The 21863-nt window shown below is 43.0% G+C and overlaps 1 protein-coding gene across 1 annotated transcript in view; it reads left to right on the top strand.

Moving 5' to 3' along the window:
- The window catches only part of ppfia4 (PTPRF interacting protein alpha 4), a 560134-nt gene that overhangs the window by 534943 nt on the left and 3328 nt on the right, over positions 1-21863 (top strand). The window contains exons 22-28 of the mRNA XM_068007385.1: positions 1387-1449; positions 4766-4792; positions 6447-6622; positions 8587-8684; positions 11202-11377; positions 11485-11553; positions 18272-18446. Coding sequence (XP_067863486.1) covers positions 1387-1449; positions 4766-4792; positions 6447-6622; positions 8587-8684; positions 11202-11377; positions 11485-11553; positions 18272-18446 — 784 coding nt within the window. The remainder of the gene's footprint in view (positions 1-1386; positions 1450-4765; positions 4793-6446; positions 6623-8586; positions 8685-11201; positions 11378-11484; positions 11554-18271; positions 18447-21863) is intronic.

The following is a 21863-nucleotide window of genomic DNA, read 5'->3' on the forward strand; positions in this document are numbered from 1 at the left end:
GACCTGTACCAGTTTTCTCACTTATACACCCTATTACTTGCCCTATTGCTTCTGGAATGGACTGTTTGGTGGATGATATGGAGAGTGGATAAATGATGTGTTTGACTAAAACTGCCTTAAAATCATCAGTAAACTCATTTCACAATGTATCAGAATTGTTGTCCAGTACAAGTTCTAATAGAGCTGTGAGTTCTGAAGGACATGGCCATAAAAGGTTCATCCTTTGGACCTGTCGTTGCTGCAAAACACAGATGCACAAATAATACAGCCATGTGCCGTGGGACTGCACTTACCAAAGCCTGTCATCATGTGCAAAATCACTGAAAGTCCTTTCTGGAAGTATGTCAGTGAAAGGAGAGGAATTTCTGAACTATTATGTGCCATAGTTGAAAATCACTGGGGAAAACTGCTGTTGTTTCTTTTATCGATTTTCTCAATTATTTATTACCTGAAAACTAGACATACAAAGTGAAAATGATGTTTAACAATGTGGTTCCATTTAAAGGAGGGTTGTGCCCCGTGTAGATAGATTTTTTTTTAAAGAATCATTTCCAACATGTTCCTAAAACATTAGTGAAAGCTGAATGTGGAGGGGGAGAATGGCAGCTTGCGCTTGATCTAGAAACAGACTGGAGATATGGATAGCAATAAGAAAAAGACATCCTTGAAAGAGAGGCCCCTCGGTTGATATTACAGAGTATCCACTCAGATATTCAGGGTTCAACAGAGGGGAATGGGATTGTTTAAAAATGATTTTGTGAAAAAACAGCTGCCACTATCCTGGGATTGATGGTTTTAAGACTTTATCCTTGTATTCAAGTTTCCCTCTCCTTTCAATGCAGAAAATGCATACTTTTTTCTAGTTGTTTCTGTATGTTTTGTTGGCTCATGTAGTTGATTGAGATTTTCTCACTCGGGTTAGCCTGAGTGTAAATACAAACCTCAGTAACCCCTAACCTTAGTGAATTACTTTTGGGAGGTTCCAGCCAGGCTTTTGGGATGGAATGCTTCTTGCATATGGAGCAGTCCTTTGGGGAAGGAGGAGTGGGAACTGGGTGCACCATTCCTGATCTGTGAAAGTGCATCTTCTGCTAATGGGTCACGAAGGAGTCTTCGTGTTGAAAGTCTGCAGCTGAAACTGTTCTGCCTTCTCATTGCAGAAGGAAAACACAGTGGGGTCTATTTATGTTTGAAGGAAATGTGTGAATGAGACTTCGAAATTCTTTACCTGTGCAGTTTTGTGGCATTTATTCCGGCAGCGACTATGCATGGAAATTGTGTTTTTAATGAACTATCTCTTGCTTCAATTCTTCCCTTTGTGTAATACTTTTCTCCTCTAACACTGCTTACTGGACTGTCCTTATGCTGTTTGGGCCTTGCACATAGTCCTCTGGAAATGTCTGGGTGACTCATGAGGAAATGGAAAACATGGCGGCTTCAGCAAAAACGGTTAGTCTTTCCCTGTCCAACTTTGTTGCACTGTATTCAAGAACTGTGATTCTTTGGTCATTATTTTCATTTGACCTTTTTCAAACTCTCATCTTTTATCTATTTGTAAACATCAACTGATGTTTGTCACCCACAAGGAATAAGTACTTGTATTCGACGTATATTTTAACTGCTTTACGATGAGGCAAATTCTTGCTCGGTTGATTGAACCTGTATCTAGATTTGCATTTGTGAGGTATTCTGGGAATCGGAACTCCTGAAATCAGAAGTGGGAGCGGAGAGAATTTTAGAAATATGGCAGCACCACAGATCGAGTGCAATTCAATTGACTTAAAAAGGCCCGGCAAAATGGTGTGTTAGTGTTAGGTCACTGGTTTGTAGCTGTGATTCCTTTTATTGGTGAGTGAAGGCCAGATGCTTATCCCACAGGGAGAGAGAGAAAATTAAAAGGATCATCAGCCATTGATTCAAGAGTTGTGTTGGCAGAAGCCAGAGGGGAAGTCACTTATCTATCGTCATGGAATGGTGCAGGGGTAACCTAAAAGATGCAGAGAAATAAATAAAAATGTCTGCACAAACACAGGTGAAAGGGTCAATTATTTCCCCAGTTCAGTGACAAATAAAATTACATGAATAGTGTGTAACACTGAAGACTTCAACTAGTTAACTTATTTGTGTTAAGTTGTTTTGAAGGCTAAGAGACTTGGTGGCACAGTGGTTTGGAACACCATCTCTTTCACTTCACCGGTTAGGTTTGGATGAAGAAGGTCCTTTAGTCATTTGATCTCATCCTGTCAGGTGAGATCCTGGAAATTAGGATTGAATCCAGCCCTGAGTGATGTGTTGAAAATCTCATCAATCTGCCAGATGTAAGGGTGATTTTTGGCAGTCTTAATCAAACTGCCCATAATTGTGCACTAAACAGCCAGCTAGTTGACTGTTAGTCAAGGAGGGGAAGTAAGGGAAATGGGATTGTCACACTGGAGATGCTCTTATGAGGTTGGGGTTAAAGTGTGTTGTTGAACCACAGTACAAGGGTCTTTACTCTGTATCTAACCCATGCTTTTCTTGACTTAGGAGTGCTTAATTCTGACACAATTGAGTAACAAGTAGAAAATCGGCGCCAAACCCCAGAACCTCCCTCGGAGGGCCGCGCCTCACAACTTGAGCCGTCTCTCGGAAATTCCCTCCATGCCGTTTCACACCGCGCGGAGGGATTTCCTGTACGGGCTGCTCCTGCACACCATCCACTTCCTCGCCCTCGTCTCTCGCCCGGACACGCCCTGGCGTGCCACCCTGCCGTCCGGCGGAGACGGGGGTCCCCAGTGGGAGGCTCTCTATACGGGGGTCCTCCCGTGTTACTTTGGGGATCTGGGGTGGAGGGTGTTGCACGGAGCAGTCCCGTGCAATAGGCGGCTACACCATTTTACGGACACCCAGGCCGCTTGCATTTTCTGCGGCCTGGAGGAGTCCGTTTTTCATTTGTACACTGGGTGTGCGAGACTGCAGCCCCTGTTCCATTATTTGGAGGGGCTGCTCCTCAAGTTCTGGCTGCACTTCAGTCCCACGCTCCTGATCTTTGGCCGCCCGGTGAGGAGGGGGGCGGGCAGGTCGGTGGACGTCCTCGTGGGCCTGCTCCTGGGCCTGTCCAAGGTGGCTATCCACAGGTCTAGGATGCTCACGGTCCGTGGGGGCGGGCGCTCGGCCTGTCTGCCTCTCTTTCGCGGGTTGCTCCGCGCCCGGGTGGCCCTGGAGAGGGAGCACGCGGTGTCTGCCGGTACGCTTGAGGCTTTCCGCGACCGGTGGGCACCGCAGGGGCTGGAGTGCATCCTGGACGAGGCGAATAAAGTTTTAATTTGAAAAATTGGTTTTGGTTTCTTTGGGTTTTTAGTTTGTAAGCACACCCCATACTCCCCCTTCTTATAAAAGGGGGGCCTAATTTGGAAGGAAAAAAAAAAGTAGAAAAGTGTTTTATCCCCTATCATTGATATCTCTCACCTTAATGAGCACAAATAAATGATTAATAAAATCATTGTGAAGTTTGAGATTTCTTCAAGTTGTTCCTATTGAAGTAGAAAGATTTTTGTTTTAAATGGGATGGAAGTGGAGCTTTTCACCATGAGCAGTCTAGCATATAGGTTTATGCGCACCTGTTATGTAGTACTTTGTTGTTTCATCTTGTAATTTGTTTTATTGTGATGGTAAGCAGTTTTAGATTTTGTTATGTATATTCATCGTACTTGTTTTCAGGCTCAGTAATTTCCAGTAAATAAGTGTTGTAGACAAAGGAATTGAAGGGTACATTTTCCAGTGGGTGATATTGTAAAATAAACTAGTTAATACCCGACTTAAAATAATGCTGACAGGAGCTTGATGCGAGTGCCCATCACAAAGTTTCCTGTCAAATCTCTAATAAGTCATTCAACATATTCAGACAATATAGGCCTCATCTATTTTGAAGAGGTTCTCGTGTCCAAAGTAAATCAGGCTTCTGATTACATAGTCCATGACTCTTAACAGTAATAGACTTAATGCAGCATAGCAACTAGAATAAACAACTAAATAACATGTTCTGGGGCTGAAGTTTGACCAGGACCATCTGTACTAAAGTGAACCCCTTCTACGATTCCCCCTGAGATACTAAAGTTACATCTTAACAATTAATGTTAGAGTGTGTCCTGTTTGATATTTTGTACAGGTAAGTGATTTTGATTCTTTTAAGATATTCCTTATCCTCCACATAATTTAGAGTATAACCCATAACATAAATGTGGCAAAATCACATGGGTTTTTTAAGATCATTCGTATTGTATGTCCATGCAGTCACCTTCCCTATTTCTATGGTTTATAAGTTAACCAATGTGCTATGCATTGCTCACTCTTAACTACTTGCCCCGTTGTCCAACTGGGGGAGGAATTCTTATTTTTCCAGTGATTAGTTTGACGGTATTTCTTTCATTGAAATATAGTCAAGCATGCCTGCCTGGACGAGATGCAGTTTTCTTGTCCGATTATATTTTTGATTGCCAAAGAGACCAAGATAATGGAAACATTATAACAATCTTTGTACAGCAGTTTACCCTGTTGCTGCTCTTCCTGTTCACAGACCTTGTTCCCTTACTGTAATGGTATTTCAATGGCTTGAATTACTGAGGCTTACTGTCTACATCTACCTTGTGTTCTATTTTGCCAAAAATATTGTTGAGGTAAAATAATGTTCTCCCCCAGGAATTTAGGTATATTGATTGAACTAATCTGAGTGTTTTTTCATTTCTTCTTTTCTGTTAATGCTTTTACTAACTTGCTAACCTGTTAGGAGAGTGAGGAGGGCAGTTGGGCTCAGGTGAGTGTACCATACATTCAGATATGTTTGAATTTGACTTGCAATGATTATAATGTGTGTTAAGTAAATCTTTCCAAGATGTCTACCATTGGTGGCAGCCATCTTGTCCCCACACTCTGGAACTCCCTTTCCAAATCCCTTCAATATTCTAAAGTTTCTCCCCACCTGCAAGATCCCCCTTAATACCTACCTCTTCAACAGCACCTTGCAGCCATTGCCCTGAAATAAAACCCAAGACCTACTGGTCTTAAAGTATTAAAACAAGTGGAGCCCTTAGCCACAAGAATCATCTGGGGGAACTCACATTTAGTTAATTTTCATAATAAAATTGTATTCAGCTAACATGTAGGGAAACACAGGAACTGTGTTCTGAAGTCACTTATAAGTTTATTCATAGTTTCTGCAGGTAAATTAAATTGTAACGCTGACAAACATGAAATATTGCACCTCTGGTGAAAAAATGAGCAATTAAACATCTTGCTGACACTTGGTGTCAAAGCTTAAATATGAAGAATGGGCACTTGGGTAATTGTAGTCTAGCTGGCATCTATGGAGACGTACTTCAGGGAGAGTCAGCACCTTCAAGAGAGGTGGGGAAAATACATTAAAACGCAGCTTAATTGTGAAAGGAATGTTGTTCTGAAAAGTGATTTATGTATTGTCTTACCAGGTTTGTAAATGGAAATGTGAAGCAATATTCTGCAGTGGGGTCGGTTACCAATGTGTTTTGCTTGATATGTGGTAGCGCCATGTGCACTGAGATTACAGTGCCTTATAACTGCTGCCGTAATATCTTAGCTGCAGCTTCAGGGCTTCAAATACTTTATCCATTCACATTAATGAAATGCTGCTTTAAACTCTTGGAGGAAATCCAAAAGGATAAGGACAGCTGTCACAATCTGGCTTTCAAACTGAATTTGCACGTTTGCAGTCAGCCTCATGTCCTGCCTGCTTGATACAATCATTTTTATTTTTTGACTTTTGTCCAAAATAATAAAAGCTAAAAGCAGTTACTCCACACAAATTAGTGATGTCAGTGCTGCAGATTTTTCTGTTTTACCAGAAGTCTTTGCTTGTCGGTTTCATTAAATTTATCAATTGGCATCCATTTATATTCTTAAAAAAAAGGCTGATCTCCAGTGGTGTTGTTCACAGATGGTCTGGAGCATGGTTGTAATATTTAACCACTCATTTGGCATGTGGTTTTAAAACCACTGCTTAGATACTTCCTGTGGAGGTGGTCTACATATGTCCTGAGGCCAATTAGAAGCTAATTATTATTGTTGGAAGTTTCTCTGCATTGGCAAATGCTTGATACCTGCAGGTCATTTCAACAGCAGGAGCTAACAGGGTTTCTTTCTCTTTGTAAACTTTTCTTTCCCCAAGATTGTTGAATTGTGATCTGTTGACATTTTATACAAAATGTGATATCTGGTGGTTGGTGGACACTTCCAAAACTTTTATGTAAATGGATACGTGAACTAGAATCCTTCCCAGTCCTTCCTTGATCTGGTTACTCTGTTTATATATTACTTCCAACAGTTTTTAATATGAATTCCAGTATGTAAGTGATTGAGGGAGGTCAGCTTCTGTTCTCATAAGAAAAGCCCAGTATGTTTCTATTAGAAATGACTTCATCTGTGTTCCTCACCAGACTTTGGCTTATGGAGACATGAACCATGAGTGGATTGGTAACGAATGGCTTCCCAGCCTTGGACTGCCCCAGTATCGCAGCTACTTCATGGAGTGCCTGGTGGATGCTCGAATGCTTGACCACCTGACCAAGAAAGATCTGCGAATGCATCTGAAAATGGTTGACAGCTTTCATCGGTGAGCTGTTGTCTTTTACCGTATGATTGCAAATATATCCATTAGAGGGAGCCATTCATTTGCGTGAACTGGCTAAGCTGTAGTGTCGTCAGCAAGTTAGAATGTGCAACAGCAGAAAGATCTTGTAAAAAGGCTTATATCTCTTTAGTTTTGTTCAGAACTCGGATCTACACATATGTGCCATTTCTCTCTTTTCTGTTTGAATCCCTCTGTATAATAAAAGGCTGTATATATTTCTCTCCCAATTGACTTACAAGGTATTCCAGTTTTCCATTCTGGCACTGTAGTATCACAGGTACTGGTTTGAGTGAGGTGGGGCCTGCAGATCTGAGTTATATTCCTGACTCTGTATCGCTCTCCAGCCAAGTAAAGCAGAGCTTTTCACGTGTCTACTAGATTATGAACAGTTTAATTGAAGAGGCCACCATGAAAATTAGTACCTAACTGGGGATAATGTTTTTTTTATTGTAACTATGCTGTAAGTGCCACTCAATTCTCGTGGTTGGGAACTCATCTTTCATCCACAATTCCCTCACAATTCCCTAGATTGTTCCCAATTGTGTAAAGTTAATCACCAATTTAGGGTGGTTCCAGTCACAGTGCTACTCAAAGCATCATCACTCTTAATAGGCTGGAAGAAGGGGAAACAAGATGAGCTGGAAGCATAATGTCATTTATATTAAAATAGATTGGAAGACAACAGTTAAAGACTAAAACAAAACCTTTCTCCAATTTTTAAAATCTAGTAATAATAATCCCTATAGAGCTGTACAAGAAGCATTTTGAAAGGGGAGGGGAAGTTTAATAAGGGAACTGTGAGCAGTGCATGTTAAAGTAGAGACCATGGTATATTAAAGTGCCTTAAAAAATCCACTACTTGCCTTCTCTGACCAATACAGGGCTAACCAATTATGCTAATAAATATGCCGGGATTCCCACTAGAGTGTTTTCTATATTAGCATTATCCGTGTAATCCTGTGCCTCATTGTGGAGGCAGTGAGTCACTTTATTTATAATTCAGATTATTGTGCTACACAATAACAATAGCAGATTTCTAGAACTTGTAGTAATTTGGACCCTTTTTCACGTCATTATGCGGTTACAAACAGTATACTAGCTTTAGGTCTGTATTATGGCTGAAGAGGCTGTGTCCAATCTAATGTTGTTTATCAACTATATATGTAAGGAATCTTACAACACCAGGTTATAGTCCAACAGTTTTATTTGAAAATCACAAGCTTTCGGAGGCTTTCTCCTTTCTCCTTCGCCTCCGAAAGCTTGTGATTTTCAAATAAAACTGTTGGACTATAACCTGGTGTTGTAAGATTCCTTACATTTGTCCACCCCAGTCCATCACCGGCATCTCCACATCATATCAACTACATATGGTGTTTGTGCATTTGAATAGATGTTTCATAAAACGTTTATTTTTGAATCAACTGATTTGTGAGCTTTGATACCTAAAATAAATTTATCCCAGTAAAGAAAAAAATAATTTGCATTTATATTTTACCTTTCATGACTTCAGGATGTCCCAAAGCGCTTCACAGCCAATGAAATACTTTTGAGATGTAGGGAAATGAGACAGCCGATTTGCACATAGCAAGGTTCCACTAACAAAAGTGAGATAAATTACCAAACAATCGCATTGGGGAGGACACCAGGAGAACTCCCCTGCTCTTCTTTGAATAGTGTCATGGAATCTTTTACGTCTACCTGAGAGGGCAAGACAGGGCCACAGCTTAACATCTCATCTGAAAGATGACATCTTAGACTGTGCAGCACTTCCTCAGTAATGTGCTGAAGTGTAAGCCTAGATTTTGTGCTCCAGTCTCTGAAGTGGGGCTTGAACCCACAACCTTCTGACTCAAAGGCAAGAGTGCTGCCACTGAGCTGAAACTGACACACGAGTAGTCAAAGGGCTTTTGATAAGTTGCACTGAATGAAACCTGTCTTGTTTCCAGCACAAGTTTACATTACGGCATCATGTGTTTGAAGAGATTGAACTATGATAGGAAGGATCTAGAGCGGAGGAGAGAAGAAAGCCAACTTGAAATTAAAGGTTAGTTTGAAAGAAATACTGTTGCTATTCAGTTTCTCTGTTCAAATCCAAAATTGTACTTAAAAAAAACTATTAAAATGCCAGTGTAATTTTTACTATCTTGTTTGTACAAATGCATGCAGCAGTTTATTTCCATATTCTTTCCTGCCCCCTTTCACATTATGACTGGGACAAATCCCGTTTTAATCAGGAGATTCAGATTGTCCGTAGTACAGAATGTCACAGTGCTACTCAATCGTCGGCCAGCAGTTCTTACAAGTGAAGTTGGGTGGATCAGGCAGTGTTAATGTTTTATCTTTGAAAAAGAACTGCTCAGCACAGTACCCCATCTGGTGCTGATGAAGCTCCTCTATTCTGTCTGGGTGACTGTTTGAATCTGGACCAGACTGATGGATTCTCTCTCTCTGGCAAATCTAAGGATCTCACTCAAGTGAATCATTTTGGGGTATAGTGTCACTACATTCCCTTCCCTCTCCCTCCCTCACTCTGATAGTGTCTGACAGGCAGTGATATAGCAACATTGTAAGTTTTTAATAAGTTTGCTAAGGTGAAGATGTGTCCCTTCAAGGCAAAATGGTCCAATTGTTGTGAAGGATAGAGTCACAGGTCATCTAAACTTTAGTTGTTTGGTCAGAAAATTTAACATTGTATCAGTTTTAGCTTCAGTCAGATACACCCAGCATTAAGCTTTTTCTTGATTTTGAAGATTTGTTTGTATCTGTAACAAAGTGTGACATACGGTGCATGCTATCTCTCTCTCTCGCACAAACACACACACCATGTTATATTGATCACTACTTATCGTGATCACATACTTATGAAGATCAAAATCTGCTTTCTGAAATCACAACCCAGCTTATACGGTATGAATGCAATTGTTTGTATGATCAGTACACTTCCATCACTTTAGCGATCCCTTTAGCACCAGTTCCCCTGAAAGACAATTGCCTCAGTCGTAACATTGTTAATCTACACAATCTAGGATATGAATGGGTAAAAACATTAGTAATGGTCTGGTAATTGTTCTTAACTAGGGTTAACTGATCAATTGTAGAGAATCCTGAGAATGACTGCACTGCTTAGCACTTTACACAGCTGAGCAGTGCTCCATTCAGAATCCTGGAACAAAATAAAAATACTAACCTTGTTATAAGCACTAACATTCTTATAGCATTAATGTTCTGAGTAGCCTTTTAATCAGCTGTTAGTGCAGCAGTACACATAAAAGAACACTTCTTAATAATATACTGATCAGTTGGTCATAGTGATCATTTGCAGTATTGGCCAAGCCAACTGCTTACGGAAACATTATGGAACTATAGCCTTTGTAGCAGTACTTTCAGCATAAAGTGCCCCTCATGTGTATTTAAAAAAATAATGAGTCTATTTCCTATCTCGCAGCAGAAACCTTCAACTTAGTGTTTTTGCTTCACATGGAGATGAGCCATTTTGGGTCTTTAATGGCTTAGATGTAGGCTATTGTCACAAGGTGAACTGTTGGGTGAAGCACCTACAGCTAGCTTTGATACTGATTCAGTGTACTGAGCCATCTAGCATCTGCAGTGGGTTCAGCTGCCCTGATTATTCATGTAAGGAATCTTACAACACTAGGTTATAGTCCAACAGTTTTATTTGAAAATCACAAGCTTTCGGAGGCTTTCTCCTTCGTGAGGTGAGTGTCGGATTCCTTGAAAATTACCGCATTACTCTCTCTCTCCCTCCCTGTCTTTGGTTCTGGCCGTTTGTATATTCAGTAGTCTGGTCTCTAATGTTTTTCTGTCTGAACACTATTCAATTCCTTTGATTGCCTTGATAACAGGCAGTTGGAAAGATTATATGTAATCACCAGGCATTGTTCTGTGACTATATATGCGGTAATTTTCAAGGAATCCGACACTCATCTGACGAAGGAGAAAGCCTCCGAAAGCTTGTGATTTTCAAATAAAACTGTTGGACTATAACCTGGTGTTGTAAGATTCCTTACATTTGTCAACCCCAGTCCATCACCGGCATCTCCACATCTTGATTATTCATGGAGACCTGAAATGGTAGGTTTCTGTGGGGAGGAAAATAATTTATAAAAGAAAATCTTAATAGAAAAGATTTTTTTAAATACATGTCAAGATGATTTGTGCTGCAGCTGGGCTCTCTTTCTATTTCAGTAATTCATATGCTTAACGTTTTACATAACTAAACCCTCTTTATGGAATCCCAGTGTAATTGGAGTAATTAGTATACTGAGCTATGTCTACTGTCCCATCTGATTTGTACTGTTGCATCACTGAACCATAAATCCTAAAGAGCATGCTGAACTCCTGAATCTTTTAGAAACAGTCTTCAGAACCGCCAATCACTGTATATCGTGCGGAGGTTCTCTGCTGTGCTGAATACACAGATGTATAAGAAGCATTGTTTTTTTTCCCAGAATTGAAGTCATTCATTATTAAAAAAAAACCAATTGGTACAAATAACATTTCTTTGCTGTGAAATATTAATCTGTATTTGACTCTCGCCTAGATGTGTTGGTGTGGACAAACGATCAAGTCATTCACTGGGTGCAGTCTATCGGACTTCGGGAGTATGCAAACAACATAGTCGAAAGTGGGGTACATGGATCCTTGGTATCCCTGGATGAAAATTTTGATTACAACAGTTTAGCATTATTGTTACAAATTCCCACACAAAATACTCAAGTAAGCTCTATATCCATGTCTCTGTTTCCTGCATCTATTTTATTTCCAAATAATTATATCAGATTTGCTACAGTTAAAAATGGATTTTAACTATGACTTTCTTATAGGCAAGACAGGTCTTGGAGCGTGAATTCAACAACCTGTTGGCCTTAGGAACTGAGCGGAAGCTGGATGATGTGAGTATTAGGCATTCATCCATACTTTCACTAAGGGAGAATTAGGTACCATCTTGGCCATGTTTACATATTTTGAGTTGTGGCCCCTCATAAGCCAGGAGCTGGATTCATGGTATTCAGGCTTAATTCATTTAGGACTTGCACATCTGGAAAGGGAGAGGGGGGAATCTTTTGACCCATCAGAATGGGTTGGGTTTGGATGCCATGTTGTATTATCCCTCCTCATCCTCCTCAACCTCTTTGTAACATTTGACACAGTCAATTATTCCATCCTCTTCCACTGACTTTCCTTCCTGGCACTGCCCTCACTTGATTCCACTCTGAGCTATACCTAACAAAACCAGCACATCTCCTTCAATGACTTATCTGCCCAACCTGCACTCAAGCCATTCTGTTTGACTCCCACCAAAATCTCTGAATCCTAGTCCCAGCTGCTTCCCCCTCCAAGCTACTCACTCAAACTGAGCCCAGTCCTATCCAGCACCAAGACTGCTCATTGCCACCTCCACAACATCACTCACTGACAACCCTTCCTTCATCTGTGTCACTCCCAATCTTTAACCTACATCAGATCCAACTTGTTAAACTCCAACATCTGCATACTATCTTGCACTAAATCCCGCTAACTATTGCCCCATTCCTTCAATCACACTGAATTCAAAGTCCTCCATCTGAAAAAGTTAAATTTAAATGAGAATCGGGAAAGGTTAAGGAATGGGACCAAATAGATAACTTTCAGAGAGCTGGTACAGGCACCATGGGCCAAATGGACGCCTTTTGTACTGTATGATTCATCTTCATTTACAAATCCCTCCATGTCCATAGCCTTGGCCTACTTTACTTAGCAGCCTTCTCCAGCACATGCCCTCCGGTCATCTGACTCTGGCCCTCTGTGCATCTTCCAATGCCCCTCCACCTCCCCTCCCCCTTTGGTGGCAGAGCCTCTCATTTATTGGCCCTTTCTTTGTAAACCCCTCTGGCTTACAACCTCTCTTCCAATCTTCAAATGTATCCTCAAAACATATCGCTTCAACCATTCCTTTGATCACCTGCCTTATGTTCTACTCCTGCTCAGCATCTGTTACTTTTCTGCAGAGCACTGAGGTAAGTTTACTACATTAAAAGCACTATATAGATGCAAGTTGTTATAGTGGTGGTGGTAGTGTACTAACCCTATCAGTGAACCAACTCATCCTTGTATCAAAATGCTTTTGTTAAATTTAACCCTCAGTTCTAACAATCCAGGTGAACATTTAAAGGGTTCTCCAATGTATTTTGAGACCAAGTATAGCTGACTAAAGGATTAGGTGAATGTGGTGGTGGATAGCCTGTTGGATCTCAGTTATTCCAGTAGGAATAATAGGAGGAGTGGGGGGAAACACAGGGGACAGAAGTTTTGTGATGGTTCTTCAGTATGGTTCCTGTCTGTCTAGTGAAGAGAGAGGTCGCCTCCCCACTATTCTATTAGGATCAGAGAAACACATCAACATCATGAGGGCACCTACCTGCCTCCCTAGTAGATTAGGGGTTAGCAGTCTCATGCTGGTGCGCTTCCGTTGAGTTAATAAGACAAAAGCTAAAATGTCACTGGTAACTATTCACACCCCTTAGAGTAAGTGAGGAGCATGGGGGAGGAATCACTTCCATTTTGACTTGTCTATAACAATTTTACGCTGCAGATATGGAGGACATGAATTTTGAATCATCTGGAAGCAAAACTGAACTGAGGTACAAATTAAACCAAACTGCGACAGCTCTTTGCTCTAATTACTCCAGTAGTTTTAATTATTCGATCAACTGTAGGTGGATCTGTATAAACAAACTTCAGCTTATGATCAGCTCTTAAAGGGATGGATAAGAATTGATCCATAGTGAGTTTCCAGTTTCTACTTGTCATTTGAAAAACCGATTTAATCTTCTGAAGGACATATTCTAAGTTCAGCTTTTTATCTCAACATCCCACATGAGAGGATCTCCTGTCAAACATGCTGACATTGAGATTGCAATGAATATTCTAAAGTTCTCAGAAGAAATTCATTGTTTAACTGCTGTCATCTGACCGGGTTACTAGAGTTTAGAACTTTGAGCAGGATAGGCTGAAACCTTGACCAGGCCCCATATGGTGACGCTTCTCTACTTTGTCTTTACAACAGCGTATTTGCATGTTGCGATCTTATAGTTGATAAATAGAACTTCTATCACTAGATACTTGCCCGGATAAATTACTAATAGCTGCAGGTGAAACAGTAATCTGGACAACAACAACAATTTGCATTTTTTTTTATTCGTTCATGGGATGTGGGTGTCGCTGGCGAGGCCGGCGTTTATTGCCCATATCTAATTGTCCTTGAGAAGGTGGTGGTGAGCCGCCTTCTTGAACCGCTGCATTCCGTGTGGTGACGGTTCTCCCACAGTGCTGTTAGGAAGGGCGTTCCAGGATTTTGACCCAGCGACGATGAAGGAACGGCAATATATTTCCAAGTCGGGATGGTGTGTGACTTGGAGGGGAACATGCAGGTGGTGGTGTTCCCATGTACCTGCTGCTCTTGTCCTTTCTAGGTGGTAGAGGTCGCAGGTTTGGGAGGTGCTGTCGAAGAAGCCTTGGCGAGTTGCTGCAGTGCATCCTGTGGATGGTACATACTGCAGCCACTGTGCGCCGGTGGTGAAGGGAGTGAATGTTTAGGGTAGTGGATGGGGTGCCAATCAAGCGGGCTGCTTTGTCCTGAATGGTGTCGAGCTTCTTGAGTGTTGTTGGAGCTGCACTCATCCAGGCAAGTGGAGAGTATTCCATCACACTCCTGACTTGTGCCTTGTAGATGGTGGAAAGGCTTTGGGGAGTCAGGAGGTGAGTCACTTGCCACAGAATACCCAGCCTCTGACCTGCTCTTGTCGCTACAGTATTTATATGGCTGGTCCAGTTAAGATTCTGGTCAATGGTGACCCCCGAGATGTTGATGGTGGGGGATTCGGCGATGGTAATGCCGTTGAATGTCAAGGGGAGGTGGTTAGACTCTCTCTTGATGGAGATGGTCATTGCCTGGCACTTGTCTGGCGCGAATGTTACTTGCCACTTATGAGCCCAAGCCTGGATGTTGTCCAGGTCTTGCTGCATGCGGGCTTGGACTGCTTCATTATCTGAGGGGTTGCGAATGGAACTGAACACTGTGCAATCTTCAGCGAACATCCCCATTTCTGACCTTATGATGGAGGGAAGGTCATTGATGAAGCAGCTGAAGATGGTTGGGCCTAGGACACTGCCTTGAGGAACTCCTGCAGCAATGTCCTGGGGCTGAGATGATTGGCCTCCAACAACCACTACCATCTTTGTGCTAGGTATGACTCCAGCCACTGGAGAGTTTTCCCCCGATTCCCATTGATTTCAATTTTACTAGGGCTCCTTGGTGCCACACTCTGTCAAATGCTGCCTTGATGTAAAGGGCAGTCATTCTCACCTCACTTCTGGAATTTAGCTCTTTTGTCCATGTTCGGACCAAGGCTGTAATGAGGTCTGGAGCCGAGTGGTCCTGGCGGAACCCAAACTGAGCATCGGTGAGCAGGTTATTGGTGAGTAAGTGCCGCTTGATAGCACTGTCGATGACACCTTCCATCTCTTTGCTGATGATTGAGAGTAGACTGATGGGGCGGTAATTGGCCAGATTGGATTTGTCCTGCTTTTTGTGGACAGGACATACCTGGGCAATTTTCCACATTGTTGGGTAGATGCCAGTGTTGTAGCTGTACTGGAACAGCTTGGCTAGAGGCGCAGCTAGTTCTGGAGCACAAGACTTCAGCACTACAGCCGGGATGTTGTCGTGGCCCATAGCCTTTGCTGTATCCAGTGCACTCAGCCATTTCTTGATATCACGTGGAGTGAATCGAATTGGCTGAAGACTGGCTTCTGTGGTGGTGGGGATATTGGGAGGCAGCCGAGATGGATCATCCACTCGGCACTTCTGGCTGAAGATGGTTGCAAACGCTTCAGCTTTGTCTTTTGCACTCACATGCTGGACTCCGCCATTATTGAGAATGGGGATGTTTACAGAGCCTCCTCCTCCCGTCAGTTGTTTAATTGTCCACCACCAATCACGACTGGATGTGGCAGGACTGCAGAGCTTTGATCTGATCCGTTGGTTGTGGAATCGCTTAGCTCTGTCTATAGCATGCATGTAGTTCTGAGTTGTAGCTTCACCAGGTTGGCACCTCATTTTTAGGTACGCCTGGTGCTGCTCCTGGCATGCTCTTCTACACTCCTCATTGAACCAGTGTTGATCCCCTGGCTTGTTGGTAATGGTAGAGTGAGGAATATGCCGGGCCATGAGGTTACAGATTGTGCTGGAATACAATTCTGCTGCTGCTGATGGCCCACAGCGCCTCATGGATGCCCAATTTTGAGCTGCTAGATCTGTTCTGAATCTATTTATATAGTACCTACAATGTAGAAAAACATGCCATGGCGCATCACAGAAGCATAATCAAACAAAAATGTACGCCGAGGTAAAGAAGGAGATATTAGGAGGGGTGACTAAAAGCTTAATCAAAGAAGTGGTTTTAAAGGAGGGTCTTTAAAGGAGGAAAGCGAGGTGAAAAGGGTATTGAGGGTATTCCAAAGCTTAGAGCCTAGACAGTTCAAGGCAAGGTGGGGCAAAGGGACGGGAGATTCACAAGAGGCCAGCATTAAGGGAACGTAGAATTTTGGGGGGGTTGTAGGGCTAGAGGAAGTTACGAACAAAGGGAGTGGCAAGGTCATGAAGGGAATTAAACGTGAGGCTGAGAATTTTCAATTGAAGGCGTTGGGAGACTGGGAGCCAATGTAGGTCAGCAAGGACAGGAGTGATGGATGATACATGAGCAGAACTTGTTGCAGGATACGATACGGGCAACAGAGTTTTGGATGAGCTGAAGTTTATGGAGGGTGGATGATGGGAGGCCAACCAAGAGAGAACATTGGAATTGTCACGTCCGGAGCCGGCAAAGGCATGCATGAGAGTTTTCAGCAACAAATGGGCTGAGAGGAGCGTAGGTGAGCGATGGAAGTAGACGGACTTGGAGAGGATATGGGGTCGTAAGCTCAGCTCGGGATCAGGTAGGACACCAAAGTTGTGAACAGTCCGGTTCAAGTAGACACATTGGCCTGGGAGGGGGATGGAATCGGTGGTAAGGGTATTGAGTTTCTGGTGAGAGCTGAAGTCAATGGCTTCGGTCTTCCCAGAGTTTAGCTGGAGAAAATTCTGGCTCATCCAAGCTGTGATGTTGGACAAGCAGTCTGACAACACAGAAGTAGTGGAGGGGTCGAGACTGGTGGCAGAGGGGTAGAGCTAGATGTCATCAGCATACATGTGGAAGCTGATCTCATGTCTTCAGATGACATCGCCAAAGGGCAGCATGTAGCTGAGAAAGGGGAGGGGGTTAATGAGGGACTCCAGAGGTACAGGGGCAGGAAGAGCAGCCATTGCTGGAGACACTCTGGCTACAACTGGTTAGGTAAGAATGGAAACAAGCCAGGGCATTCCCACTTAGCTGGACACCAGAGGAGAGGGTATTGGAGGAGGATAGTGTGGTCGACCATGTTAAAGGCTGTGGGTTGAGGAGCGTTAGTGCACCATGGTTACAGTCACAGAGGATGGGTTACAGACACGGTTAGGGCCTTTTCAGTCCTGTGACGGGGGGGTGGGGAGGCGGGGGAAAGCTGATTGGAGAGATTCAAACTTGAGATTGTGGGAACGATGAGCACAGACTTGGGAATCAACAACATGTTCAAAGACTTTGGAAAGGAAAGGGAGATTGGAAATGGCACTGTGGTTTGCAAGGACAAAGGAGTCAAGGTTGTTGTGTTTGAGTGGATGGTGATGATGACACTTTTGAAGGGGAGGGGGACAGTACCTGAGGAGAGGGAACCGTTAATAATATCAACTAACATGGGGGCCAGGAAGGGAAGTTGGGTGTTCAGCAGTTTAGTGGGAATGAGGTCAAGAGCTTGGAGAAGGCATGAGGGAAAATAGGAGAGCAACTAGAGATAGAAGCAGATTCATCGCTATGGCAGTGGATAGCCTCGAGGGAGGTTTGGCTTAGTCGACAAGGACAAGAGGGAAAAGCAGCAGAGGCAGCTGAACTGATGTCTTGATGAGCCCTTCAGAGAATGCCAGGAGAGGAACATAGGATAACCGTGGGCTTGTCCAAGAGGCATTCAAGCTTGGGACGGAAGCAAGAGAGTAGGAAGGTAGAGAAATAGTGATGCGTTGGGGTAGGAATTGGGTGGGTAAAGTGCCAAAGCGGGAAAAAAATAAAAAGTGGCATGGCTAGGTGATAGGAAGGGAGGAGATAGGAATGAAGGGCCCAGGAGGGGCCAAGAAAAGGGAGATAGAAGGAATGGGCTCTAGGCCAAAGTGGCAGCCAAAATATGCACACAAATGGACACACAGGTAATTCAGGTTGCTTAGGCATGGCAAAGATTATATATCCTGGTCAAAAACAGAAGACAGGGAGGAGATGATATGATAGAGTCCAAAGTTAAAAGTCCATTTAACTCTAGTGACCTTGTGTGCATTATTGATTCAGAATTCCTAAAAGGTGACTGGAAATAAAGCGTTCTCTGTGGGTGTTAAAATGCCAACATAACAAAACTTCTTTTATGTTAACTGTTGAAAATCATTGAGTAATCCAACTATTAAATCTCTCAATTTCAAGTAGCGCCATAGTTTTATTCCTTCTGGTATTACAGGGTGATGACAAAAGTTTCAGGCGTGCACCATCATGGCGAAAGCGCTTTCGGCCACGAGAGGTCCATGGTATCGCCATGATGGCTGGGTCTACAGAAACACTACCCGCAGGGTTCAGGGTTACAGCAATGTCTGCCCCTGCTCCATCAGTACAGCCGAAGAAAATTCAACCAGAAGGTAAATGAAATCAACCTCTTTCAGACTCTCAGCCACCGTCGATCCAATTATCCGAATTACCAATGTGCAAATTTAGAATCATTGATTCACGGTGTGAACAAAATGTAACTGGGTATGTGCTGAGGAATCAGTTCCATACAATGGTGTAGTGAAAGCGGAGGTCACAGCTAGCTTTGGAGCATCTCTATTTATCCTTCATAAATGTAACTGTCTATTGGCTGTGTTGCAGTAACATAACATTTGAAGTGCATGAAACAGGATAGGACCCAGACTTTCGCAGTGCTAATTGGAGCATTTATCAGGCTCAAAATACAAGTGAGAAGTAAAACAACCAGTGTTTGTAAGGATCAGTATCATTGGAGACAAAAGTATAAAACCTCTATTTTAATGTTAAAGTCGTATGCACTAATTAGCAATCCCAACAAGACTGTCGTATCTGAGCCCAGTTACATGCCATGAATTAACATTTCAAACAATGCAACATGTACAACTACCCAGGGTGATTTATAGCTAATTCAAAGGGGGGAAAGAGCGGGGGGGATTTTTTATTGGAGCACATGAATTATTAATGAAATTCTGAAATATAAAAAATTAATGGAGCGCTCTCCATCATTTTTTGTTAAAGAGTGTCTGTCGTTCCTAGTTTAGTTTCCAGGGGAATTAGAAAAAGAAATCCATTTTACTCCATTGAAGCAGTCTTCAGGGTTCCTGAAATAATTCACTGGGGATCAGTTTTAATGCTTTTTGTTGTTTTCTCCAGCGCACATGTAACCTAGTTAATCCCACCTCTGTGCAGGTATGCTAGAGTGCTAATCAGGATGGTGAGCTTTTATATCTGTCACGGTCCCGCTGCAGTCTGTATAAATACATCAAGCTGCAGATTGGCAGCAAGGTAGAGCTGTGGTCCACTGAACCTGCCCATGTTAAAATACTGACTCTTCATTCTCTGTGCTTCAGCTGGTTAAGGCCTGGAGTAGCAGAGCCAGAGATCCCCAGTCTGTGCTGAGTTAACTGATCTCAGGCTGTGGGAGGGGTCAAGTGAGTTGGTGGTGAGGTAGAATGTACATCATCTTCGGATGATGTTACCAAGATTTTAATACCTTCCTGCGGATCTAGATTTAAAGGAGCCACATTCCAGATCAGTACTACTGGAAGAGTCACTAATAAGGTCAAGCCTGCGCCCTGGGTTAGGCAAGGCAAATTAGGCCAAGGTTCCTGCAACCACTGCTGCAGTTGCACAGTTGTAGATGTCAGATGAGAACAGGATCAGGTCTGGCTGCAAGCGCTCCTGTGGTCAAATAGCCTGTCAACACTCACCTTCTAGGCTCAGATATGAAGAATAGCCACTAAGGTGAGCTGCCACAGGACAACTGGCACCCATGGAACTGTACCCCAGCAAATGATGCCTTCAGGAGGGAAGAAAATTGCCAGACCCTGGTGAGGTAATTTGCTGGATATTCATTTTTTAAGAATATATTATTTTTAATCATTGGATTGTTGCTGGTGGAATGTCCTTATTAGTGACTCTTCCAGCTGTACTGATCTGGAATGTGGCTCCTTTTAAATCTAGATCTGCAGGAAGGTATTAAAACCTCGGTAAAATCATCCGAAGACATGACATCAGGTTCTACATGTACGTTCTACCTCACCACCAACTCACTTGACGCCTCCCACTGCCTCTGTAATGTCAGACTGCATGCCCGATATCCAGTACTGGATGAGCAGAAATTTTCTCCAATTAAACATCGGGAAGACTGAAGCCATCTTCTTCAGCCCCCGCCGCCCACTCCGTTCCCCTGCCACCAATTCCAGCCCCCTCCTTGGCCACTGTCTCAGGCTGAACTGGACTGTTCGCAGCTTTGATGTCTTATTGGACCCTGAGCATCAGCTTCTGACCCCATTTCCTCTCCGCCACAAAGATCACATACTATCACCTACATAACATCGCCTGTCTCCACCCCTGTCTCAGCATATCTGCAGCTGTGACCCTCATCCATGCTTTTATTACCTCCAAAATCAACTATTCCAATGCTCTCCTAGCCAGCCTCCCATCCTCCACCCTGTAAAAGCTTGAGTTCATCCAAAATTCTTCTAACCCACACCAAGTCCCGTTCACTTATCACCTTTATGCTTGATGACCTACATTGGTTCCCGATCCACCAATGTCTCGATTTTAAAATTCTCATCCCCTTGTTCAAATCCCTCCATGGCCTCACCCCTCCCTATCTCTGTAACCTCCTCCAGCCTTACAACCCTCCGAGAACTCTGCGTTCCTCCATCTCTAGATACTTGTGCATCCCCGATTTCCTTTTCCCCTCCATTGGCGGCCGTACCTTCAGCTCCCTCGGCCCTAAGCTCTGGAATTCCCTCCCCAAACCTCTCTGCCTCTCTTCTCTTTTAAGACTCTCCTTAAAACCTACTAAGTTTTTAGTCATCTATTCTAATATCTCCTCCTTTGGCTCAGTGTCAATTTATGTCTGATTATGCTCCTGTGAAGCGCCTTGGGATGTTATAATAGGTTAAAGGCACTATATAAATGCACGTTGTTCTTGTAAAACCAGCTGAGTAAAGTAGTGACAGATGACATTTGCTCACACACTACCCACAAGTGGAGTTTCTGATCTTGACCATCATGTTAGGAGGAGTTGCTGAGACAATGATGCTAAACACTTCCTTACTGTGAAAGGAGGAAAAATTGGAGGCTGAGCAACCCTGCTTCTACTTTCCAACAGCTAGCCTGAGAAAGATATTGGCGCAAGTCTACGTCCTCTCTAGTCTAAGAATTGTGCATGATTTCTCAGACCTCCGGATGTTTACAACATTGTCTATTTAAATGCTAATGTGGAGGGGCTGGTTGTGAATAATTAAACACTGAGCCCCCAGCCAGCGGAATGTTGTTTTTTTGATTTTCCACTGTGCTACTGGATGTTGAAATGCATGATAGTATTGAGGGGAGATGGGGAAAGAAGTAAGAAAGGTGACCATGCAGCCCAGTCTGCCCTGTTTCACCCCTTCCCTATTGCAGGACAAAGCTTGGACACTGAGCAGCCCTGCGAAGGAAGAAAATGGGCATTAGAAAGTAACTGTAGAGCGCTTGTTTGAAGCTTGGCTTTCTATGTTTGTGCTAATCTGCAGGAATGACTTGCTGTACTTACTGCATGTTGTGTGTGTTTTTTGCCATTTGTCATGACTGGAACACAGTTGGTACATCAGGGACTCAGAGGTTAGACACATCAACAGTACGCACATATTCCTGCTGACATCCAGATCAGTCGGAGTCAGCAGTGATTACCGGTGAGTATGAAACTTTTACTTTGACTTTCATGGCTATATGGATAGAACAGAGTCAGTCTGTCACTGGAGTACAGTACACATGGAAGGACACAATAATAACCAGGAATTGCTATATATTCATGA

This window comes from Heptranchias perlo, chromosome 27 (genome assembly GCF_035084215.1).
Source record: "Heptranchias perlo isolate sHepPer1 chromosome 27, sHepPer1.hap1, whole genome shotgun sequence".
NCBI classification, from domain to species: Eukaryota; Metazoa; Chordata; class Chondrichthyes; order Hexanchiformes; family Hexanchidae; genus Heptranchias; species Heptranchias perlo.